Below are 25,693 nucleotides of genomic sequence, written 5' to 3'. Positions count from 1 at the left end.
GCCAGAGGCTGAGACAGGTGTATGTCTGCGGAGGCAGGGCTGTTTTCCATCACTCAACGACCTTGCGGGTGGCCAGTGGCAAGCCGGGCTGTGCCTCTGCCTGAAAGCAGCACGCTGGGGACGAGGACTCAATCTTAAAGGTACCTTGTTGGAGCACAGGCTCCATCCTGTGTTCTGGGTGTGCCGCCACCCGGCCCCTTAGCACAGGCCCCATCCTGTGTTCTGGGTGTGCCGCCACCCGGCCCCATAGCACAGGCTCCATCCTGTGTTCTGGGTGTGCCGCCACCCGGCCCCTTAGCACAGGCCCCATCCTGTGTTCTGGGTGTGCCGCCACCCGGCCCCTTAGCACAGGCCCCATCCTGTGTTCTGGGTGTGCCGCCACCCGGCCCCTTAGCACAGGCCCCATCCTGTGTTCTGGGTGTGCCGCCACCCGGCCCCTTAGCACAGGCCCCATCCTGTGTTCTGGGTGTGCCGCCACCCGGCCCCATAGCACAGGCTCCATCCTGTGTTCTGGGTGTGCCGCCACCCGGCCCCTTAGCACAGGCCCCATCCTGTGTTCTGGGTGTGCCGCCACCCGGCCCCTTAGCACAGGCCCCATCCTGTGTTCTGGGTGTGCCGCCACCCGGCCCCATAGCACAGGCCCCATCCTGTGTTCTGGGTGTGCCGCCACCCGGCCCCTTAGCACAGGCCCCATCCTGTGTTCTGGGTGTGCCGCCACCCGGCCCCATAGCACAGGCCCCATCCTGTGTTCTGGGTGTGCCGCCACCCGGCCCCTTAGCACAGGCCCCATCCTGTGTTCTGGGTGTGCCGCCACCCGGCCCCATAGCACAGGCCCCATCCTGTGTTCTGGGTGTGCCGCCACCCGGCCCCTTAGCACAGGCCCCATCCTGTGTTCTGGGTGTGCCGCCACCCGGCCCCTTAGCACAGGCCCCATCCTGTGTTCTGGGTGTGCCGCCACCCGGCCCCTTAGCACAGGCCCCATCCTGTGTTCTGGGTGTGCCGCCACCCGGCCCCTTAGCACAGGCCCCATCCTGTGTTCTGGGTGTGCCGCCACCCGGCCCCTTAGCACAGGCTCCATCCTGTGTTCTGGGTGTGCCGCCACCCGGCCCCATAGCACAGGCTCCATCCTGTGTTCTGGGTGTGCCGCCACCCGGCCCTTAGCACAGGCTCCATTCTGTTCTCCATCAGCGTTCTTTCCCAGTGGATGAAATTTCCTGTTCTTGCCAGTGTGGACGTGCATGGTCTCGTAGTTTCTTCCTGTCTGATCCATTGGGTCAAGTGCTCACAGAACTGGTGTGACTGTCTTCTGTCTGTGGTCACCAGCTCATGGGGACCAAGTTCATGGTCATGAAATGCTTGTGTGGTCTAACTGTAACGATAATTAAGAGGAGTCCCGGTCTGCTGGCAGACAGAAGTGATGTTAAAAGGGCCGAGTGGGGGAGTCAGGAGGTAGTGCAGCAGGTTAAGCGCATGTAGTGCAAAGTGCAAGGACCGGCATAAGGTCCCGCCTCCCCACCTGCAGGGGAGTCATTTTACAGGTGGTAAGGCAGGTCTACAGGTGTCTGTCTTTCTGTCCCCCTCTCTGTCTTCCCCTCCTTTCTCCATTTCTCTGTCCTATTCAACAATGACGACATCAATAATAACAATAGTAAATACAACAATAAAAACAAGGGCAACAAAAATAATTTTTTTTTAAAAAGCGTTGAGTGGTGGCACACTGGTTTGAGTACACACATTACTGTGCACAAGGGCCTGGGTTCAAGCCCTGTCTCCCGACCTGCAGGGGGTCAGCTTCATCAGCAGTGAAGCAGTACGGGAGGTGTCTCTCTCCTTATCTCCCTACTCTTAATTTCTGTCCCGCCCTCTGCAGCACCCACCCCTCTGGGTGTCTGTCCCGCCCTCTGCAGCGCCCACCCCTCTGGGTGTCTGTCCCGCCCTCTGCAGCGCCCACCCCTCTGGGTGTCTGTCCCGCCCTCTGCAGCGCCCACCCCTCTGGGTGTCTGTCCCTCCTGCAGCGCCCACCCCTCTGGGTGTCTGTCCCTCATGCAGCGCCGCCCCCTCTGGGTGTCTGTCCCTCTGCAGCGCCGACCGTTCTAATTCTGGGGGTTCCTGCCACCCCCCTCCACACCCCTGCAGGTGCGCGGGCGGCGCCTCCAGGGTCCCACCTGGGCCCCCACTTCCCGCGCTGCCTGCGGCCGAGTCCCCGTGCCCGCTGCTGTGCGCCGCCCCCGCTCTCCGGGCTGCGCCTCGTGCCGCCACGTGGGCACCTGCCGCCGCCCCCCAGACGGGCTCGGGCCGCGGGGTCGGGGTCGGGGTCGGGGTCGGGGTCGGCGTCGGTGACGGGACTCGGGCGGCCAGGGGTTGAGACCCGAGGAAGAGGGCGGCCCCGCTCCTGTCGCCCCGCCTCCGCCCTGTCGCCCCGCCTCCGCCCCGCTCCTGCCGCCCCGCCTCCGCCCTGCCGCCCCGCCTCCGCCCTGTCGCCCCGCCTCCGCCCTGTCGCCCCGCCTCCGCCCTGCCGCCCCGCCTCCGCCCCGCTCCTGCCGCCCCGCCTCCGCCCTGCCGCCCCGCCTCCGCCCTGTCGTCCCGCCTCCGCCCTGCCGCCCCGCCTCCGCCCTGCCGCCCCGCCTCCGCCCTGTCGTCCCGCCTCCGCCCTGCCGCCCCGCCTCCGCCCTGTCGCCCCGCCTCCGCCCTGCCGCCCCGCCCCCGCCCTGCCGCCCCGCCTCCGCCCCGCTCCTGCCGCCCCGCCCCCGCCCTGCCGCCCCGCCTCCGCCCTGTCGCCCCGCCTCCACCCTGCCGCCCCGCTCCTGTCACCCCGCCCTGCCGCCCCGCCCCCGCCCCTGCCGCCCCGCCCCCGCCCCTCTTGTCCCGCCCGGCCCCGCTCCTGTCGCCCCGCCTCCGCCCTGCCGCCCCGCCCCCGCCCCTGAAGCCCCGCCCCGGACCCGCCCCTGCAGCCCCGGCCAGCCTATTGCGTGCGGCCGGTGCCTTGGCGAATGGGCCGCCGCCGGAAGCGGGCGTCCAGCCGCCGGAAGCCGGCGTCCTGCCGCCGGAAGTGCCGCCGCCGCCATTTTGGGATCGCTATGGCGGCGGGGTCGTGGCCGCGGCCGGGGCGCGGCGCGTTTGACTGAGGGGGGCGGACGGCAGCCGGGCCGGGGCGGCCGCCATGTTCGGCGCGGGCGGGGGCCGCGCCAAGGCCGAGCGCAAGGGCGGCGCGAAGGAGGAGGCGGCGGGCGGCGCGGGCAGCCGGGCGGAGCTGCTGGTGTTCGGCTACGCCTGCAAGCTGTTCCGGGACGACGAGCGCGCGCTGGCGCAGGAGCAGGGCCAGCACCTCATCCCCTGGATGGGCGACCGCAAGCTCCTCGTCGACAGGTCGGTGCCGCGGCCTCGTCCGTTCCGCTGGGGGGAAAGGGGCGACGTGACGGCCGGGTCGCTCCCCGTGAGGCGACGTGACGGCCGGGTCGCTCCCCGTGAGGCGACGTGACGGCCGGGTCGCTCCCGTGAGGCGACGTGACGGCCGGGTCGCTCCCGTGAGGCGACGTGACGGCCGGGTCGCTCCCCGTGAGGCGACGTGACGGCCGGGTCGCTCCCCGTGAGGCGACGTGACGGCCGGGTCGCTCCCGTGAGGCGACGTGACGGCCGGGTCGCTCCCGTGAGGCGACGTGACGGCCGGGTCGCTCCCGTGAGGCGACGTGACGGCCGGGTCGCTCCCGCTCAGGCGACGTGACGGCCGGGTCGCTCCCCGTGGGGCGATTTGACGGCCGGGTCGCTCCCGTTCGAGCAGCCCCTCCGATTAGCCAGCCTGGGCTCGCCTGTGGCCACCTGGGCGCTTAGGAAGAGCCCCTCAGTGGGCGGCTGTGACCCGGTGACCCCGAGTTCCCTGGGCGCGCTCGTGTTGCTGGAAGCGAACAGGCCGCATCTCGTCGTGGTTTTGCTCCGAGCTGCGTGTCTGTCACTGTTCCCATGTGTGTCTCTATCACGTAACCAGCACCTCTTTCCTCAGCCAGTGGCTAGGGGCCAGCCTGGCCAAGATCTTACCTCCAATGGACGCAGTGTCTTGGGTGAAGATCTCTCCTGAGCTCGGGACTAGCAGAAAGAAGCGAGGAAATGTCCACCGTTTGGTTCTTACGGATAGGTATTTATGGATTTGGTTTGTGTGAATGATACTTGACTATGATACTTGACATTTCAGAAAAAGAGTTTTTTTCTTGCAAATAGCTTTAAACGGTCACCTAAACCGTAGACGGTAAGAACTTCAGCGAAGTGGACTCTATTTATGCTGCTAAAGGATTGCCTACCTTTAATTATGAGTTTTGTGTTGTGGTAGAGAGGAAGCTTGACTTTACTAAAGTAGGTGAGTCCTGACTAGCCACAGTAGTAGAAATCTCAGAAGGGTTCCTGTCATTGCTTTCAGGTTTTCGTTTCTCGGTTCTAAGCGGTAAGTAGGTATATAAACAGCGCACGCACCAGCCGAGCCAGTGACTTCTCTCTGGTGACCAGTGTGCTCACGTTACAGATACGATGGACGTGGCCACCTGCACGACCTCTCCGAGTACGATGCCGAGTATTCCACGTGGAACAGAGACTACCAGCTCTCTGAAGAGGAGGCACGAATAGAGGCCCTGTGTGATGAAGAGAGGTATTTAGCCTTGCATACGGACTTGCTTGAGGAGGAGGCAAGGCAAGGTACTGCTCAAGAAAAACTTACTTAAGAAACAAACTTAAAAAAATTTTTAAGTATTTAAAATTTATTCCCATTCATTTTTTTATACTCACTCTTTCTGATATTATCTTGACAGTACCCAGTGGATTGGAAAAGCAGGAGTCTTTGCGTTCTGAGAGGACCTCAGGATAGTTTATATATAGAGCCACAAAGAAATTTCCCAGCTTTTGAGGGCAGACTGGGATTTGAAAAAAAAAAAAATTTAACTGTTCTTCTTTAACAGTATTGTATAGATTAAAGTTAATGTTCTTGTTTTTGCCTTAACAATCTTTAATACAGTTCTTAATCCCTAAATTTCTTAGCAGGAAGAAATTTTCAACAAAAGATGTGTTTTCTACTTTTGTGGATAAGCATATACAGGCAGAAAGTACATAACTGATAGAAATCAAGTGTGAATTTTTAAAGACATTTTTGCCTCCAAATGAGGTTGAAAAAAGCGTGCCGTATGCATTACTGATAGCTACAATTTAGAAATATGTAAAACTTCTTAGTAAATTTCTTTTTGTTGTTAATAAAATTCTCGTTTTTCTTCAAGAGGAAGAATACAAGCGATTGAGTGAGGCACTAGCTGAAGATGGAAGTTACAATGCCGTGGGATTCACTTATGGTAGTGATTATTATGACCCTTCAGAACCAACTGAGGAAGAAGAGCCTTCTAAACAGAGAGGTAAGAGCACAGCTGCTCAGGGAGAGCCTGGAGTGGTGGGAAAGGCTGGAGGGCTCGTTGCTAGAAGCATGATTACATCACCATGATGCAGACAACGTAGTGTGTCCTACGAGAACACACAGCTAAGATCAGAAAACGAGTAATGGAGGTAGCAGATGAACTCAGACTTGCATTTTCTGCATTGGGCCTAGATGGGCTTTTCATCATTTCTCTTTGACCCAGGCAAAAGAAAAGTTACTCACGTGGACTCTGCTGTAGATCGGTGAGCTATGTGTTGATCAGCAGGGCTTCCTTCAAGACTGCTGAAGGGACAGGCATCCTCTGCCCCCATCCCCCTTCACTACAGCCTAGCTGGTGGCAAGTGCACAGTGTGGGAACTCGCTGGAGTTATAGACAGAATGGAACACTGGACTTTCTGACTAGGCTTACTGGTCTTAGGACATTCACTTATACAGTGTTCTTAAGAGAATAAACAAAAGTTATGGGGACCAGGTAGTGGCACGTGTTACTGTGCATGAGGACCTGGGTTCAAGCCCTCATTCCCCACCTATGGGAATGGGGGTGGGAGCTTCACAAGTGGTGAGGCAGTAGTGCAGGTGTCTCTCACTCTCTATCTACCTTTCCCTCTCAATTTCCCTCTATGCTATCAAATAAAGTTAAAAAATTTTTTTTTTCAAGTCAAGATTTTAGAGGCTGGGAGATGGCACACCCAGCACAGTGTGTCCTTTACCATGTGAAAAACCCTGGTCTGAGTTCTAGCACCACACAGAAGCACTGACAGACCAGGTGAGGCCCCTCAGATGGTGGACCAGTGCTCTGGTATCTTTCCCTATCAAACTAAAAGCATGAAAAGTTTGGCCATAGGGTGGGTGGTACATGCACAGAACCTCAGCACCACAAAAATCAATGAGTAAAGTGAGACTTTTTCACAATGAAGTGCACTTACTTTACTTTGTGAGCTATTGAGGTGGTAGGATGGGGAAGAGGCCAGCAGTGCCTGTGAACCCAAGGTTCCACCCCTTCCCTATTTCCTGAGCCAAAAAAGTGTGAGAATTTTAAATGTATGCTTTTCTGAGTTAAGTCTGGGAATTTTGAGTATTTAAAAAAAAAAATAGCGCTAGAAAGTAGGGATATAAAATATGTTTAAAGATACAAACGTAAAACAAGTAGTAAATAAGTTCTGTAGGCTCTACTGCCCAGTTTAGTGAACACAGATACCCCTGTGGTGCTGCTGTGGTCATGTACTTGGCAAATACAGCTACAAAGACAGCATTACAGGGCTGCTGACTATCAAAGCAACACTTTGCACTGTGCAAATCAAAGTGACACTTTGTAGCCGCAGGTTCATGCAGTGTTATACAAATAGACTCCATTGAAAGTAGAGCCAGCACTTAAATATCCATGCTGGGTGCTACAGGAACAGCTGCCCTTACTCTGTTAGAACCCTGCATGATGACCCAGTGACAGTACAGCTGGAACTATTCTGTGCACACTGCCATGTGCAGAGCAGCACTTAAGCGTTAGAACCCCCTTCAGATACTGAAAACGGTCATATGAAATCACATCATGTAGGGATTGAATTTTGGGACCAACGGAAGCTGTTTTTGTATTTCTTTGACTTCTCCAAACCCCTCTCATGCAGTTCTGCCCAGACACCCACCCTGCGTGGAGCAGCAGCCCCGGATTCTTAGTCCCTTCTCCATGGGGGGGGGGGGGGCTGGTGGAACAGAACTCGGGGCGAGCTTGCAGAGACCTTTCTTGTTGCCCTCCCTTCAGGTGTCCTCAGTACTGAGTGGGCAGGCAAGTTTCCACTGCAGGGCCCGTCTCTGGATACCACAGAGCTTCTGCAGGTGTAATTGGACTGTGAGAGGAGGGCTAGATGAAGGTGTTCAACACCCACACACAAACTGGAATCTAATTGCATAGCAGAGATCAGTGCACAGAGTGTTCTTACAGGTCTACACAGTAAATGCCCTTTATCCAGGATAGATCACCATTTCAGGGTTGTGGGTAGTTGAGATTGTATTGTGTTGCTGAACCATATCATTTATCTGCTTTTAACATGTAGTATGTTTTTGTCAAAAGGAAGAAGTACATGCTGTAATCTTCTCTCATAGGTGAATAATTGGAATTTGTGAAGGCCAGGGCTAGTGAGACAGCTTTATTTTTTTTTTAATTTATTTTTAAATATTTACTTATTCCCTTTTGTTGCCCTTGTTTTATTGTAGTTATTATTGTTATTGATGTCGTTGTTGGATAGGACAGAGAGAAGTGGAGAGAGGAGGGGAAGACAGAGGGGAGAGAAAGACAGACACCTGCAGACCTGCTTCACTGCCTGTGAAGCGACTCCCCTGCAGGTGGGGAGCCAGGGACTCAAACCGGAATCCTTATGTGGGTCCTTGCGCTTTGCACCACATGCGCTTAACCTGCTGCGTTACCGCCCAACTCCCGTGAGACAGCTTTCTTTTCTTCCTTGCCATGTTCATGACATAGGTTTGAGCCGAGCCCCAGCACATTGAAGGAAACTTTGATGTTAGGGTCTCTCACTCTTTCTTAACCATAAAGAAGTATGGAGTTTTTTGTTAAGAGGTAGAGGGGAGAACCCACAGACAGCACTAAAGCTTCCCCAAATGCTGTGGGGGCTAGGCTGTGTGTGTGTGACACACACACACACACACACACACACACACACACACAATTTGTAGAGGCCAGTGTGTATGTGGGATCAAGTGACGATTGAACATTTTGATGCTGTTTCTTTTTAACATGGTGCCAGAAAATAAACTCAGGGCCTCGCACAGATGGATTAGCACTAAGCAACTTACCTGGCCCCATTCCATTTATTTTGAAATGTGAGGGAGGGGAGACCATAGAACCATGTACTATGCATGGAGCTCCCATATGGTATCAGGGTTCAGGCCCTGAACCTCGTGCTTGTCAGAGTGCTTACCTGGCTATCTCCTGGCCAGCCAACACCCTTTAATACTGGTGTTTGCCTTTTATTTTTATGAGTGACAGATTGAAAGAGAAACACCCGAGTGTTGCTCAGCTCTGGCTTGCAGCAGGACTAGGGAGGGAGCCTAGGGCTTTCTGCATGCTGATGTAATGCTCCTAGGATATATTGTACCATTTTCAGCCTGGCTTCTATCCTTAAATTTTTCATCTTTATTGCAAATTTTTCTTCTTTGAAATACAAGCACACGGAGGCTGGGGAGATAGCATTGTGGCTGTCAGAAGACTTTCAAAAACTTCTCCTGCCTGAAGCTCTGAGGTCCCAGGTTCAATCCCCAGCACCACCATTAGCCAGAGCTGTACAGGGCTCCGGTTACAAAGACACAGCACTAGGGAATGTGTCTAGGCCTTCTTGCATGCACAGTACTGTCCAGCAACCTCCCTGACCCAGTTTTTAATTCTATTGGTAAATTATTTCTGTGCTCGTGAATGAGAAAGGAGGAGAGAGAGAGAACCAGAACATCACTCTGGGACATGTGGTGCCAGGTTTCACCCATACTAAGAGTCCAGTACTTTATCCACTGCTCCACCTCCCAGGCCATGTTTTTTTACCCTGTGAGAGAGTAGGGGAAATACAGGGAGGCACCATGGCACCACCTAGATCTTCTGGTAATATCCTTGGACCTCCTGTGTGGTGCCAGGACTCTAGCCCCGAGCCTCAAGCACAGAAAGACATGCACTCTTCTGGGTGGGCTGTGGAACAGCTGCTACACATCTACACATCCATTTTCCAAATGGGAAGTTGGTTTGAATCTGAATTAGTATTCCAGTGGTGGTTTTTGCTCTGCACTGCTGAGGCCATGTTTCTTTAAGTAAGAGAAATGTCAGTGTGGAGCAGACTAGTGTGATGCAAGTCACTCATCTAGCCAGCAGGCCTGACATTGGGCCTTGGAGCAATGGTCTGTGCCCTCTGGGTACTCCCTTCCTGCCCCTGGGTCCATTGGCTTCTGGGACAGTGCTGAGTGCAGGGTCTGCAGGCCACGATGGTCTCTGCTCCCTCCTGCACCCTGGTCCTCCACCGAGAACAGCTGCGTAACAGACAGGTGGACGGAGCTCAGTAACTCTTAAGTAATCTGTCTCCTCATGGGAGGCCTTGAAATTGTGCCTCTCTTCAAATGTGGTGGGACCTTTGAAGACTCAATGTTTGTGTACTAACATTTTTTTTTTTTAATCACAAAGCTTTAGATGTTGAGCTGCTTTAAAATGTTAGCACTTGCAAGTTTTTCACTGTATATGTTCAGATGGGTGACCATGTGAGTGATTGTGTTGTGTGAGCTACCTCTGATTTTTCTTTTCTTTCTTTTTTTTTTTTGCCTCAAGGGTTATTGCCGGGGCTCAGTGCCTACAGCACGAATCCATTGTTCCTGGAAACCATTTTTTTCCCCCTTTTTGTTGCCCTTGTTGTTTTATCATTGTTGTGGTTGTTGTTGCTGCTGTCATTGCATAGGACAGAGAGAAATGGAGAGAGGAGGGGAAGACGGGGGGGGGGGGGGACACAGACACCTGCAGACCTGCTTCACCACTTGTGAAGCGACTCCCCTGCAGGTGGGGAGCCGGGGCTCAACCAGGATCCTTACGCCGGTCCGTGTGCTTTGCGCCACGTGCGCTTAACCCTCTGTGCTACCGCCCTACTCCCTACCTCTGAATTTATGAGGTTCACCTGTGCTGCCTCATAGGGCCCTAGGCGATAGTATTGATACAATGAAGTGGAAAATGTGTCTGCTTGGGGTGTTTGCTGGGACTGAAAACTCTTGGCAGATACTCTCAAAGTTGAAATAAGTTATTTTGGAATTGGGTGCCTTGTACTTTGGGAGGCCTTGGGACTCCTCAGAACTAGCTTGGAGGGAGGTCTTAGCACCATGAAGCTGTGTTGTGTGTGGGTGTCCTGTCTGCAGAGAAAGCAGCTGAGTCCACCCAGGCCCTGAGGTCTCCCTGTTCTGCTAGGGCAGAAAGGTGCATGCCCTCATTCTCTTATTAGTGCCTTCCCTCCTTCCTGGTCCCTGTTCTGAAGTTCTCTTTTTCTTTTTATACAGAAAAAAATGAGGCTGAAAATTTAGAGGAAAATGAGGAGCCTTTTGTTGCCCCTTTAGGACTGAATGTACCGCCTGATGTGGAGCTGGTATGTGCATTTCTACTTCACCATATTTTGCTTCTGACGCTCTTCCCTCCTGAGTACTATTTGTGTGTGAGCCAGCTAGTCCTGATCTCTGACCCAGTGCTGAGAGGAGAGCATGCCGCATATTTTCCTCTCTAGGGGGAGGCTGGCAAATAGCTCACCTGGATAGTGTGCTGCTGTGCTGTGCAAGTGGCCAAGACTTAAGCTCAACCCCACTCCGTTGAAGGGAGCTTCAATGCTATGACATCTCCCTCCTCTCCCTCTCTCTCCCTTCCTCCTTTCCTGCTTCCTGCCCATATTGTCTGTGCAGCCACTCTTGTTCTACAAGTCTGGATAATGTTTTTTGCCTTCTACCAAAAATTGCTGGTTGTGTTGGTTTCTGTGTTGATCTGGCTGAAGTCCCTGTCCTCCCAGGTGGTGACATACCCGTGTCCTCGAGGCTTAGCACAGCCACTTTTCCCTCTGCTTCATGCAGAGGCTTCTGCTTGAGGCTGACTGAAGCCCATCCTTCTAGTGTAAGAGGCCCTTGGAAACTTTGACGTGACCGAGACGCAGGAGCAGTACGGGTCAGCTATCTCTTGGCACTGCTGAACAACTGCGTGTTCTGAGCACCACTAACCATCTGGTGTGGAAGGCGACACTCAGCTTCCCCTGCAGCCCCTCTCCTGGGGACTGGAGGGGACGCTTTTGTGTGCTGGGTGGCTTTGCCCCATGTCAGTGTTCACAGCAGAGGTGGCAAGCAGAGCAGTGGCTCTTTTGTGAGCCTCACAGGCCTTCCAGAGTTGGGGAGGAGATTGGCATGAGTGTGAGCCATGGGGGCTGCCACATGCCTTTGCTTCCTTTCCCTAAGGACACCCCTGCACACATGGGTCTCCATGTTGAGTGGGTATAGAGTCTGCTTCCTTACCATGTTGGTTCAGGGCCATTCTTCCTGGTGGCAAGAACTCAGTCTCTCTCCCTGGGCAAGACACCTTGTTGGGACTGCCTGTGTCCTTTCAGGCCACGTTCTGCTGCATCCCCACACCTGGCATTCTCGGGTGGCCAGGAGTCTGGGGTCATGCCCCTGAGCACCCCCTCTCAACTGCCAGTTGTTTCTAGGGCGCTAGGACTCCCTGCCTCATGTATAGCTGGGAGAGTTTGAGATGGAATGAAGGGCTGGAACCCCTGTCTATTCTACACCCTTTCTGTCTGCGTGAGGACCACCCTTCAGTACCTCATGGCTGCCTCCCTGTCCCAGCCCCCAGGCATGGCAGGCTTGGGCTTGCTTAGCTGCCCACAAGGCCTGTGGGGTCTAAGCCAGACTCTGGTCAGTCTCAGACTGATAGCCTGCTTGGTAAGCAGAGAGGCCTCTCCTTGTGGGGTTGTTGCTATACCTGAAGGCTCATCATTCAGAGGGGTCACTTGTGGAGTGTGTGACCCGCCTATCTAGTCAGAGTGATGGCAGTCTGGCTGGCGTCCCTGGCTGCTTCAGAGCACAGTGGACCTTAAATGCGAATAACTGTAATTGTAGATATACATCCTTTTGATGTGTGGAGGACGTTATCAGTCAAGGAATTCAAATTGAGAGGCACACATTGCTATCTCATGAAAGCTGCAACCCAGACTTATACTGTGGCTTTTTTTGTTTGTTTTTGTTTTGTTTTGTTTTTTTGCCTCCAGGGTTATTGTCTGCACTACAAATCCACTGCTCCTGACGGCCATTTTCTATTTTGTTGCCATTATTGTTGCTGTTATTGTTATTGCTGCTGCTGTTGTTGGATAGGACAGAGAGAAATCGAGAGAGATGGGGAAGGGGAAGACAGAAAAGGGGAGAGAAAGACACCTGCAGACCTGCTTTACCCTTTATGAAGCAACCCCCCCTGCAGGTGGGGAGCTGGGGGCTTGTGCTTCTTGTCATGTGCACGTAACCCACTGTGCTACCACCCTGCCCCGTTTTACATTTTAAAATATAATTTGTTTTAATGAAAGATCAGAACAGTATTCAATTCTGGTTTGTAGTGGTCCTGGGGATTAAACCTGGGCTGTCTCCCCTACCCTACACTCAGCACTTCTGAATGAGAATTTATTTCTCTTATTTGCATGCCGTTCCCTAGTGCTCAACTCTTTGTGGTGAGAAGTGGGGTGGAGGCTATGACTGCTGGCTGTGGCTCACCTGCTGGTGTGAAGCGCATGTTAGCCCCCCCGCCCTCTTGCTAGTTGCCCAGCAGCCTGCCCTGACCAGACCCAACAAGGCTGGGCTTCAGTTTAGAAATTTGTCTCTTAAATGAGACATCACAGAATTGGAGTCTGGTCTACATTTTCCCAGGAAAAGGTTGGGGAGGGGGAGCGTCTGTGCAGCAGGGAAGACATGCGGCTTGGCTTTCTTCATGTTCTACCTCTTACAGGCATCCTGGCTGAGAAAGGGGGGGGGGGGGCTCTTAGATTCCCAAGAAACCTCAACCATGACCCTCCGTGCTTGCAGATGTGCACCTAGCAGCAGTCACAGTGTGCAGGAAAGCCATCATGAGTGAGGACTCCCACTGGCACACTCAGGGCTGTTGGTGCATGGCTGTGATGGGTTGTGTGACCAGTGGGAAGGGCTAACTCAGTTTTTTTCTCCAGCCCCCGACAGCCAAGATGCATGCCATCATCGAGCGTACGGCCAGCTTCGTGTGCAAGCAGGGCGCGCAGTTTGAGATCATGCTGAAGGCCAAGCAGGCCCGCAATTCGCAGTTCGACTTCCTGCGCTTTGACCACTACCTCAACCCCTACTACAAGTTCATCCAGAAGACCGTGAAGGAGGGGCGCTACTCGGCTCTGGTGGGAAACAACGGCGGAGAGAAAAAGAGTACGATGACGTGACACTGGGGGGACAGTGACCCAGGACCCATTGTTGCTCAAGGCTGAGCCTGTGGGACGGACTCCTTCTTGAGGCTTCTGTGGGTAGGGGAGTGAGCAAATCCTATGTTGGGGTTCCCGCTTGGGCCTGCTCCTAGCCTTCACCCGCCTCCCCGCCCCAGTGGAGGTCTCTGTGGAGCCTTGCTCTCCTGAGCTGCTTTCTGAGTCGGTCGTGTCTTGGCTTCTCTGCCCATCATTCCTTTCTCTACCATAAGCTGCTATTCTTTGACCTCATAAAGCAGCAGACACTGCCTGTTGTCTAGACAAAGCCTATGGTGGTGCCAGGGTAGAGGTTAGTGGACATTGGCAGGGAGCTGCCTCGGGCCCAGTCACACTCTCCTTTCCTCTGGCTGCTCTCAGCCTGGGAGCTTTGCCTAGCGCCAGGTTTTGACAAGTAGCCAAGAAGTGAGTGCGTGCGCTCCGCCTTGCCCGTCCCACTGTTTGCAGGGTTTAGCTGTGGCTTGAACCTGCTGTGGACCTAAATCTTACAGTGTGCCTTTGCTTCCAGAGTCAGGGGCCGGCTCTGACAATGAGGACGATGAAGATGAGGAGGACGGGAACTACCTGCACCCGTCTCTCTTTGCCTCCAAGAAGAGCAGTCGCCTGGAGGAGCTAATGAAGGTCCTTGTCCCCGCTGCTCCTCACACCGTAGCACCTCTGGGCTGGCCAGGGGTGGCCGGGGCTTGGACAATGACGTAGCTTTTGTGTGGCAGCCATGCTTCTCCACTGTTGTAGGCCTGCACTGTGTCTCTGTTTTTAGCGAGGTGGCAAGGGTTCCAGTTCTTTGTGACTGTCTTAGAGTCTCCTGTCAGTTGGGATACTGGCAGGAAGTAGGTATGGTTGAGACAGGAAGTCTTGTCACTGGGGTGGGTTTCAGGATGTTGCTTGAAGTCTCCACCTTCATAAGGGGTGTAGTGGCCACTGGAAGCCACTGTATTCCAGTCTCTCCAGCCTTGTCATGAAGCCCCTTCACACCTCGCTCTGCCACGGTGACTTGTGACCTAAACCGCCTTGTCAGCATTCCGGCGGTGTCACATATGCCTGAGACGGAGCCTGGTTGTGACGGATGGGACTTCTAAGGCTGTCGCAGCTGACTATGAGCAGCTGCTGTAAGGAAGGACAGAGTAGACTTAGAACATCCTGTGTGTCTCTTGACTCCTCCATGATTTTCCTGGTGACTAGGAGAACTGGAGCTTCCCTCCTTTAGTCCCCCTGGAGCTCCCCAGTGGCGGAGCACTCAGCCACAGGCAGACGAGTGCATGTGAGCATGTGTGTTGAGCTTTCTCTGAAGTACAGACGCTAAGGTTGCCCTGGGCCTTCCTGCCGTGGAGCAGCTCTGTAAGGTGTAGGACGTGAGTGACTGTGTCCACTCTCTCTGCAGCCTCTGAAGGTGGTCGACCCAGATCACCCCCTGGCAGCGCTGGTCCGAAAAGCCCAGGCCGACAGCCCTGTCCCCACCCCCCCTGCGGCTGATGGTGCAGCTGTCCAGCCCTCCCAGGCGGAGTTCACCACTGACTGTGAGTACCCAGCTCTGTGCTCTCAGAGGTGGCTGGATGCGGGGCAGACCTGGCAAGGTGCCAGGAGGGTCCCAGGCCCCTTGGAACTCTCTCTGGGCCTCCTTAGCAGGTGCCGCATCCTATTTCTTGTTGCCTCATGTTGTCAAAAAGGCTGCTTTACTGCCAGCATGAGCTCTGTATTCCAAGAAAGCCAGAGAAGGGCAAGGGCAGGACATGCCTGGTGGCTTCCTTTGAGGCTTGTGTGTGAGGTCTTGGCTCCCTGTCGGCCTCTCCTGCAGGCAGGCCCAGGCAGTGGGCTGCACATGGGTGTGTAGTGCCTGGCAGAGCCATTGCTCTGTAGGGATGAAGCACTGCAGGTGAGTTTGCAGTGTTGACACTCCGGCAGCTGCAGGGCTTGCTGACTCCCACCTCATTCTGTAGTCACTCAAAGGCTGCTAGTAGGCAAATCGTGAGGTCATTCAAGACATCATTTGAAAATACCAACTTGGGGGGTGGGTGATAGCACAGTGGGTTAAGTGCATGTGGTGCAAAGCGCAAGGACCCCGGCTCCCCACCTGCAGGGGAGTCACTTCACAGGCGGTGAAGCAGGTCTGCAGGTGTCTGTCTTTCTCTCCCCCTCTCTGTCTTCCCCTCCTCTCTCCATTTCTCTCTGTCCTACCCAACAACAACGACATCAATAGCAATGATAATAATAACCACAACAACAATTTTAAAAAAACAAACAAGCAACCAGGGTAACAAAAAGGGAAAAAATGGCCTCCAGGAGCAGTGGATTTGTGGTGCAGGCACTGAGCCCCAGCAATAACCCTGGAGGAAAAAAAAAAAAACAAACAAAAAAACAACTTGAGCCTCCTTGAGTCTATTTTCTGTCACTTTACTTAGATTAGATTATTTCCTTCACATTTACAAGAGCAAAGCCCAGTCTGCTCAAGTGGAAATCAGACTGGAGGTTTGATAGTTTAGGTCCACTTTGAAGCTGCTCGCATGAGCTAGAGACTAGAAAATACCTGGAGAGAATTCTCTTTTGTGACGTGAACTGTTCACTGTTGGGGATCAAGCCTCTATGAACAATGAAAACTTCTTTTACACTTCTCTGACAATAAAGTAATTTGGCATGCTCAATTAACTTTGCAGACTTTAAAACTCAGTTACTTGCATGAGCTTTCGGGAAACGTGTCCTTGTAAAAATCTCTTAAGAAACCTAGGTGATTTCTTTAAATGGTTAAATCACATCATGTGGGATTTCTCTGCCTGTCCAAGTCAAGGAGCAGAGCCATTGTCCCACTGGGGAGTTACGAGTCTGCACTTGGTACCAGCACCTGCTGATCCACTGGGCTAGAGTCCCTGGAGCAGCTCACACAGTAGGCATGGTCTGAGCCACTCCAGCCCTTGCTCACATGAGGGAAGGGGAGAGAAACTGGACGTCAACTCTGCCACGTGCAGTGCCAGTGACTGAGCTCAGGGCTGGCTCAGGGGAGTCAGCACTTCATCACGGCACCACTCCTGGGGCCTCTTCCTCGCTCCCTGGCCCCTGAATTCCCTGCATAGCTGCGATGCACTCGTCTAGATGCCCGTGCTGTCGCCCTCTGTGCCTGGGAGAGAAACAGGCCTTACATGACTGTGAGCAGAACTGTACTCTCTGCTGCAGGCCTCCATGACGGTGGCTCCTTGATGCTGCAAGACTCAGAGCAGCCAGCTCTGACGAGGCTTCACTGCAAAACCCCAGTCCTCTAGGGTTGGCATATTCGAAGTGCTGTGCCACCCCAGTCTGGTGGCAGTGACTGGAGCCAGTGAGCTCAGCAGGGTTCGGCCTATTTGCCTCAGTGTCCCCAAGGCCAAGTCTGGTGGCAGCTGTGACAGTTCTGCCCCGGGGGGGGGTCCCCCAACTTTTGTCTGGAGACCTGTGGCCGCCTCCAGGGGCTCGTGCAGGCCCCATCCAATCCAGAGATGCTTCATCAGGGATGCTGGTCAGCACCCATCTCTTGGTGACTCAGTGTTTGGGGGCCTGGGGAGACACAGCAGTAACAAACACGGGCCCTACACTCGTTCCCCAGTGCTCCACGTGCCAGAGCTGGGCCTCACACTGCGCCATGTGTAGGGACCTGGGTTCAAATCCCCAGCCCCCATGTGGGAGCACCATGCAAAGGGTGCTTGATGAGTGAGGGAGGGTGCTGTAGTGCCTCTCCTCTCTGTCACGCTGTATCTCAGAAAGAGAGAGAAGCAAGCAAAGACAGTACACCTGTTGCTGGTGGTTGGAATGGTGCAGACATGAAGCCCCAGCTATATCCCTGGCAAGAAAGAAAGTCAGCAAACAGCACAGTTATTCAGGGCCAGGAGAGAGCTCACCCCACAGAGAGCACTTGGTGGTACATTTAATTGCCTGGGTTCGAGCCCTGCTCAACTAGTGAGCACACCATATGACAGGTGAGCTCCCTGAGTGAACTCTTACTCCTTCCTGTCTCCCTGACTGGGGAGGAGACCTAGAGCAGAAGATGAATAAATAACGGCCATTCTGATGTCCCTTCTGCTCGTGCAGAGCGAGAGTGCCGTCTTGTTTTCAGATACGCATCCTTCACAGAGGATGGCCCTTGGGCCTGGAAGGACCCACAGCTCCAAGCCAAGGACTGACCAAGGGAGACCCTTTTGTCCTGTCTTTCCCAAGATTCCCTTTATTTACACAAGCAATAGGTCTCTTCTTGTCCAAATTTTGTGTTCTTCAGTCTTAATTAAATACATAATTACAGTAAGTTTAGCTAGAAAAACTGTCCATGAGAGAGGACGGTCCAGCCTTCTAGCAGACATTCAGCAAAGAGAGAGAGGAGGAGGCACACAAGCCCTAGAGACAGGCTCCTTGGAAACCAGCAGCGGCACTTCAGATGGAACTGCCAGGTGGGGAGGTTCTCAGGGAAGTGAACGTCTGCTTTAGCCAGTAGCGATCATACTCAATGACTGAGGGAAAATGGGGTTGCTGAGAAAGCAAGAAACAAGTGGCTGACACACAGCTTTTTTTGTTTTTGTTAAGTTTCTTTTATTTATTAGATATAGATAGAAATCGAGAGGGAAGGGAGGGATAGAGAGGGTAAGAGGTAGATACCTGCAGCCTTGCTTCACCACTTGTGAAGCTTTCCCCCTGCAGGTGGAGACTAGGGGCTCGAACCTGGTTCCCTGTGCATTCTAATGTGTGCTCAACCAGATGCGCCACCAGCTAGCCCCCACAAACAGCTTCTTTAGCCGGGTCGGGTGGGGAGAGCCCCCGAATCCAGTAGGAAGGAGCTGCCGGGCGGATGGCTCGCCACACTCCTGTCTGCTGCCCTGAAAATGCGCTCAGGGAGCTGCCGGGCGGATGGCTCGCCACACTCCTATCTGCTGCCCTGAAAATGCGCTCGGGGTCTCTTCAGACCGGCCCGGCAGACTGGAGGCTGCGGCTTTTTGTGGCAGGGGCTGGGCAGCGGCACATACTATTGTGTGCAAGGACCTGGGTTCTAGCCTCGGCCCCCACCTGCAGGTGAAGCAGAGCTGCAAGTCTCTCTCTCCCCCCCTCCCCTCTTGATTTCTGGCTATCTCTGTCCTGTAATAAATAAAGGTAATAAATAGCAAGGCCCCAGGCCACTGAGGTGATGAGTCTTGAGGTGAAATTGAGGCTATTAGGCTGCTGAAAGTGGGGTTTTGAGGAGATACGAACTTCAGAATGCAGTGACTGCAGGAATGAAGTCAACATACACAGGGCCAGTGAAGGCACCACTTCCTCTGTCACATGGGAGGGAGGGCTGGGGGTGGGGTGCATGGCCGCAGGTGCCCATGCCCTTGCCTGTAGGGGGAGCGACCATGTTTGGGCCTGGGCTGCACCTCTTACCCTGAGTCCCTTGTGGCTCCCAGGCTGTGCTGTGGGCTCCAGGTGTTTTTTTCCCGGAGGGAGGGTGGGTGCTGAGTCCACAGTCCTTCACCCCAGGCCCTGTGGCTGGATGCCGAGGGTCAGCCCAGGATGCACCAGATCACTACTGGCCATTGATTCTTCCTTGAGGTTTCCTGATTGGCAGACCAGGAAGGAGACATCTCTTTACTAGAAAAGAATTTTCTTCTCAGCTTTCCATAAATATAGTCACTCAAAGCTAACAGCTTTTCAACTGACGGGGAATCTTCCCTCAGCCTCTTTGTTTTCTGCTATTTAAATCCTTACACAAGTATATAATAAAGTTAATTAGGCAGAAAGCAATAATACTGAAATATTGCCTGCTACTATAGCGCAGTTTTTTTTTAATTTTTAATATCTTTATTTATTGGATAGATAACAGTCAGAAATGGAGATGGAGGGGAGTCGGGCAGCAGCGCAGCAGGTTAAGCGCATGTGGCGCAAAGCGCAAGGACCAGCATAGGGAGTCACTTCACAGGCGGTGAAGCAGGTCTGCAGGTGTCTGTCTTTCTGTCCCCCTGTCTGTCTTCCCCTCCTCTCTCCATTTCTCTCTGTCCTACCCAACAACGACATCAATAATGACAACAATAAAAAACAAGGGGAATAAATAAATATTAAATAAAAAATAAATAAATGGAGAAGGAAGGAGGAGATAGGGAGAGAGTCAGGGACACCTGCGGGCCTGCTTCACCACTCGCAAAGCTTTCCCCCTGCAGGTGGGGACCAGGGGTTCAAACCCGGGTCCTTGAGCGCTATAGCATGTGCTCTCAACCAGGTGCGCCACCACCTGGCCCCTATAGCACAGTTTTTTAATAAAATACTTTTTAATATTTTATTCTATAAATAGCTTGTGTAAAATTAAACTATATCATGTTCACAGACTGTTTTTTAACTTCTCTCATAGCTTTTGGATATGGTTTTGCTGTCACAATTTCTGGTTTTATTCTGTAAATCATGACCTTGAAGTGCTTTACTGACTTTCCAGGCCCTTAAAAAAATGGCTTGGGGGCCAGGCAGTGTGGAGCTGGCTGCAGGGCTGCCTGCCTCTCTGTCTCCCTCACCCCCCAGCCCCTCTGTCCTATCAAATAAATATTGTCAAAAATTACTTAATTGGGATGGGGGTAGATAGCATAATGGTTATGCAAAGAGATTCATGCCTAAGGCTCTAAAGTCCCAGATTGAATCAACCAGAGTTAAGTGCTTTGGTTAGAGAGAGAGAGAGAGAGAAGGAAAGACTAAAAAGACAGAAATTGAGAGGGAAGGGGAGCCAGGGATAAAGAGAGAGACCTGTAGCCCTGCTTTACCACTCAAGAAACCTTCCCCCTGCAGGTTGAGGCCAGAGGTTTGAACCTGGGGCCTGTGCCAATGTAAACATGTAAAGATGTTTTGACAAGGGCTCTGTTGAGTGAGTTCTTACTTGGAAAACGCCGGTCTTCATCTTTCGTGTGAGAGTGACATTTGTGGGATTAAAGTTCCCAGGTAGCGTTGTCTCTCTCTGATGTATGTAGCAGAATTTATCAGGGTCCCCTTCCCTCCTTCAGACAGGAAACCCATCCACTCCACCTGCCGGGCTGCCTGGCTGCTCCTCCCCTTCCGTCCTGTCCTCTGGACACACTCTGCTCAGCACTTTCTGTGTCTGCAGGGCTGAGCCAGCTTCCTGCTCCCACCTCTCCACGGCTCCTCAGGCCTCCTTCGACATTTCATAGCCCTTTCCACCCAAGACTGGTTGATGACTTATTTATTTATTTTTTACCAAATCCCTGCTCGGCTGGTCTTGTACCTGGTGTCTCAGAGCTTCAGGTGTGAGAGTCCATTTGAAAAACCATCTTGCTGTCCTGTCCTGCCAGCACCACCCCCACCCCAACCCCCCAGGAGTTCTCTGCCCTCCTGAGGTGCCTCTGCTCTGAGACTGCTTACTCAGGTCTTCTGTCTCTGCTGTCTTGCTCTGTTTCTTCTGCATCCACAGGGTAATGTCACCTTCTGTCCCCTCCCGTCCTGTGGTGTTTGAGGTTTCAACGGGCCTTCCCAGCCCCAGGGGTATCTGGAATGGTGTTGCTGTCTGCTGAGGGACAACTTCCTAGACACAGGAGACCTAACTTTAATGCATCTCTGTTTTGTGGCCAGCATGTCAGGTGCAGGAGCCATTTGCGCCTGCCATGCCCGCCCCACACGGCCCCCCTTGCCCAGCTCCAGTGCTGGTTTGACTCAGTCAGACTGTCTGCTGGGCTTGACTCAGTGGTGCTCAGGTGGGTGAGCCATGAGCTGCCTTTCCCTCTGCTCTTCACACTCCGCCGCCTTCTGGAGTCCCAGCCTCTGCTCGTGTCTCTGAGCAGATTCCCTCCCCCAGGTTCCCTCTTCCTCCTCTGTCTTACCCAGGATTCTCTGGAACTTGCTCTTATGTAGCAAGCCTGCCAAAACTCAATAGTGTATTAAAAATTCAAAATTTTGAGGGTCACTGATGAAGGAAGACTAGAGGGTGGAAGTGACAGTCTTTTCAGAGAGAGCAATTTTACAGAGTGGTCACTTCTGCTTTAATACAAGAGAGAGCCAGAGCCCTACTGAGCTCTGGCTGATGGTGGTGTTAGGGACTGACTCTGGGACCTCAGAGCCTCAGGCAGGAGAGTCTGCACCCCTGTGCAGCCTCCCCAGCCCCAGCATGTATTCTCGATGCCACCACTGGCATCAGTGTGGCTCCAGTGCTGTGGGCACTTGCCCCACTTGGGCTCTTCTCCCACCCCCATGCCAAAAGATGAGTCCATGTTTCTGACAGGGGCCAGGGAGGGGTGCACAGGCAGGGGACACTGCAGCCCCTGCACCCCACTTTCCCACAGGAAGCACTGCAGTGCCCGCACTCCTGTTCCCCAAGGGAAGCTTAGTTGGGACTTCTGGTTTGGTTGTGCTTGTTGTTGTGAGCATGGGCTCTTCTCGTGTGAAGAGTAAAGGTCTTCGTGTGCTGGGTGGTGACCCTGGTAGAAGCCCTAGTCCCTCGCCCCCCCCCCCATGCAGGGGAAAAGGACGAGTTGCGGGACTCCTGACTCCCAGGCAGCAGGGCAGGGCCACAGGCCTCTTCTTTCCCTGTCAAACCAAAAAAAGAAAATGGGGAAGGGAGTGTGCAGGCACCAGCCCCAGCGGTGGCCGAGACAGCTGCGCGAACTCTTTGCCGACCTGCCCCTCTCGAAGTGTCTGTTGAGAGGCGCGGTGGGACCTGCCTCCTGCCTTAGTCCTCTGGGTGCATTCATTCCCCCAGCCACAGGCAGAACCGCAGCTCCTCTCGTGAACATACGTGAAGACAAATCTGTTTTTAAAGCAGAGAAGGTGCTGGGGGGAGCAGCAGCACAGTTACCTGCCTGAGGCTCCCAAGACCCAGGTTCAATCTCCATCACCACTGTCAACCAGAGCTGAGCAGAGAGAGAGTTTAAATAAAATTTTTAAAAAGCTCCCCTGGTGGGCATGCTGCAGGCTCGAATCCCAGGCCCCTCGCAGATGCTGCCATGTCCCCCTGCCTCTTGCTCTCTGCTTTTGTCTGATTGAAGCCTGGCCTGGAGCAGTGAAGCCATCCTGCTTGAGGGCCCGTTGTCTCCTTGGTCATGAAGTCCATGTCCCAGCACTTGTCCCCTTGAGGGAACGTGTCTGGCCACACCCCCGTGCTCCAGCACCCGTGCTGGCTTGCCCCTGCCTTCCGCTGGAGCACACGGTCCCCTGGCCTGCCCAGGAGGAGTGCTCAGCACGGTCCTCACTGGTGGGTGAAGTGGGCAGGTGGGTGGTTTGGGCCACTGAGCCCTAGCAGTTCCAGCCACCGTGGCAAAGCCTCGGGCGCTTCTGGTGCTCACTCTTGACCAGCAGCAACTGGCGTGGTGGGGGCAGGACACCTGCTGCTGATGCTGCCAGAAGCCAGCCATGCCCTGGGGTACAGCAGCCACCACCCCTCCACCCTCGGGGCTCTTTCTTTTCTTTTTTTTTAAATTTATTTTTCCTTTTGTTGCCCTTGTTTTTTTATTATTGTCATAGTTATTGTTGTCGTCATTGTTAGATACGACAGAGAGAAATGGAGAGAGATGGAGAAGACAGGAGGAGAAAGACACCTGCAGACCTGCTTCACCGCCTGTGAAGCGACTCCCCTGCAAGTGGGGAGCCGGGGGCTTGAACTGGGGATTTCTCCGGTGGGCCTTGAGCTTTGCGCCAAGTGTGCTTAACCTGCTTTGCTACAGCCTGACTCACTTTTTTTTTTTTTTTTTAAGATTTATTTAATTTATGAGAAAGATAGGAGAAAGAACCAGACAACACTCCGGTACATGTGCTGCTGGAGATTGAACTCATGACCTCATGCTTGAGAGTCCAGTGCTTTAGCCACTGTGCCACCTCCCAGACTGCAGGGGCCTCTGCCTTTCTTAGCCATCTGGGAACCTGCAGATTGGCTCTGGGTGTGGTGGAGGCTGCTGAGTAGAAGGCAGGATAGAGAGCAGATGTCTGGCCTCTGCCAGGGAAGAGCAGGGTGCAGACCACCCCCCGGCCAGACTAGAAGAGCACAGGGGTTGCAGGCAGCACCCAGGCCAGGTTGGAGGAGGCAGGTCCCCTTGGGTGTTCACTGCCACGTGACTCCATGGCTTAGCCCACAGAGGTCGAGCCTGAGGCCAAGCAGACCTGGTGGTCGGTGTGTCCCGGACCAGTGTGAGGAGCCTTGCACTGCACAGAACACAGGGTTGTGATGCAACAGCCTTGGCCGCGCAGCACATCGCTTTCCTCGGTTTTCCTCAGATGTTAGTGCTGGTGGGCGGGGAACTGGCTCAGAAGGAGCCCTGCCTGAGAGCCTGAGGAGAGCAGCAGGCTCATGGACTCTGCAGGCAGCACTCACTGAGTCTTGGGCTATGGCTGTAATTCACATGTATTGGGGTGTTTGGGCTAGAGACCACCCAGGACACTGTGTCTGCTCTTGAATGACAGCAGCCTGAGCCTGGTGCCCCCTCCTCCAGACACAGGCCTCCCAGGGTGCTCCCCTCTGCCTCCTAGCATGGGGCGGGGTTAGTCTGCGGGCAGCTTCTGAGCAGGGGCGTGCCTTTCTGTCCAGTGACTGGTTGATCAGCTTGTCCCTCAGTGTCAGCTTCTCAATGCCAAGACTGCAGATGAGCCTGTCTACTCCTGGCCCTGCCCCACACTCCCATCCACTTCACCCCTGGCCCGCCTGCAGGAATGGAGATCTGTGACATATGTGTAGTGTTTGCTGGTTTCGAGCCCCGCCCCCACGACTGACCCCCTAAGCCTTCTCACTCTGCAGCCACTGGACACCCGCCGCCACCCTCTGCAGTGTCTTCAGCAGTCAGCCAGGGCCTTGCTTGGGCAGCCTGACACTCACAGCTTACTGTGAACATGCCAGGAGAGGGGTGGACTGCGAGCTGGCAGAGCTCTGACCTCCCAGCTCCCTCTTCCCCTGTCCCCACAGCCACGGTGGCCGCCATGTACTACAGCTACTACATGCTGCCCGACGGCACCTACTGCCTGGCCCCGCCCCCGCCGGGGGTGGATGTGGCTGCCTACTACAGCACCCTGCCTGCTGGGGTGGCCGTGGCCGGTGCCCCACCCCCACCCGGGACCACCCCCCCGCCCCCCCCAGCCACTGCAGAGGCAAGCAGTGGGCCCACCTCGGCATCCATCACCACAAGGTACTTCCTTCCTCCCCGGGGTCTCCTGGGCAGGGCTGAAGGGGGTGCAGAGTGGTATGCTAACAGCTGTGGGGTCTGGCCATGTTCTGACCCATGCCCCAGCATCCATCCCCTCCCGGGGCTGATGTCTCAGCTGACCGGCCCACAGTCATTGCAAAGCCTGATGGGATGAGCCTGAGGCCAGTGGTCCTCATGGCCACCACAGGTGCTGGCTTCCAGGAGCCACTGGGCAGGCCTGTGGCCATCCACAGAGGTCAAGTGCGGTCTGGCCACTGGTTTTCTTTCATTCAGATATGACAGCAGCAAGGTGATTCATTCTCAGTGGCTTTTAACAAATTAGCTTGTAATTGGAGGGTAATGCTTGAAGAACATGAACTTATTAGTCTCTTTCCATAAGCCCTCATGGTGACTGTGGCGGTGATATTTGAGTCCCTGTTTTTAATGGGTGGGCTCCGTGCGAAGGCCCTCCCTACTGGTGCGGGCTGGTGGGGAGACTCTCCTTTGGTGCTGACAGGCTCTCTCCACAGTGCCCTGGCTCCAGTGGCCATCATCCCCCCACCACCAGACATCCAGCCCGTGATTGACAAGCTGGCAGAGTATGTGGCTCGGAATGGTGTGAAATTTGAGACCAGTGTTCGTGCCAAAAATGACCAGAGGTGAGAGGAGGAGGCCTGTCTGTGGCTTAGAGGACGGTGCTTGGGGGTCATTCCTCAGCCTCTTGTACATCTAGCTATGGAATCTAAAATATTTTCATCCTGAAGGGGTTTTATTTGTTCACTAGGGAGACGGGGGCGGGGGCTACACCAGAGCATTACTCTGCTACATGCACTGTCAGGGATCAGACTCAGGACCTCGTGCCTGACTGTCTGGGTTTATCCACTGTACCACCTCCCAGAACCAAGTCCTTAAGCCTTTGGATAATTACATTTCGCAGGTAATTGTCTTACTAAATCGCTTACAGTGTTGGGGTGTTTAATGTATCTGACTTTGTTTGGAGCTACCTAAGAGGCTAAAATCAGCCATGACAGTTGATACCCATTTTGTTGTCGTTAGAGATTTAACTTCCCTAGGAACCAGGAGTTGGCTTACTGGGGAAAGCACACACTTGACGGTGCTTCAGGGATCCGCTTAAACCCCAGCTGCCACACAGCAGGAAGCTCTCTGTGCTGAGCAGTGCTGATGGTGCCTCCCTTCTATCAAAAAGAAAAGAGGGAGTCGGG

General features: G+C 54.0%; 1 protein-coding gene across 5 annotated transcripts in view; it reads left to right on the top strand.

Annotated features, from left to right (window-relative positions):
• Window positions 1–3,062: 3,062 nt before the first annotated feature.
• Window positions 3,063–25,693, top strand: part of SFSWAP (splicing factor SWAP) — a 45,526-nt gene continuing 22,895 nt past the window's right edge. The window contains exons 1-10 of one of the 5 annotated variants that reach the window (XM_060192716.1): window positions 3,063–3,366; window positions 3,998–4,129; window positions 4,511–4,680; window positions 5,253–5,384; window positions 10,430–10,515; window positions 13,114–13,339; window positions 13,898–14,010; window positions 14,771–14,906; window positions 24,254–24,473; window positions 25,001–25,129. In XM_060192716.1, coding sequence (XP_060048699.1) covers window positions 3,161–3,366; window positions 3,998–4,129; window positions 4,511–4,680; window positions 5,253–5,384; window positions 10,430–10,515; window positions 13,114–13,339; window positions 13,898–14,010; window positions 14,771–14,906; window positions 24,254–24,473; window positions 25,001–25,129 — 1,550 coding nt within the window. In that variant the 5' untranslated portion in view covers window positions 3,063–3,160. Of the gene's footprint in view, window positions 3,367–3,997; window positions 4,130–4,510; window positions 4,681–5,252; window positions 5,385–10,429; window positions 10,516–13,113; window positions 13,340–13,897; window positions 14,011–14,770; window positions 14,907–24,253; window positions 24,474–25,000; window positions 25,130–25,693 lie in introns of those variants that run through there. The other 4 variants (XR_009550351.1, XM_060192713.1, XM_060192714.1 and 1 more) reach the window with 4 other exon arrangements.

The sequence above is a fragment of the Erinaceus europaeus genome, chromosome 6 (assembly GCF_950295315.1).
Source record: "Erinaceus europaeus chromosome 6, mEriEur2.1, whole genome shotgun sequence".
Classification (NCBI taxonomy): domain Eukaryota; kingdom Metazoa; phylum Chordata; class Mammalia; order Eulipotyphla; family Erinaceidae; genus Erinaceus; species Erinaceus europaeus.
This window is presented reverse-complemented; position numbering and strand designations above follow the sequence as displayed.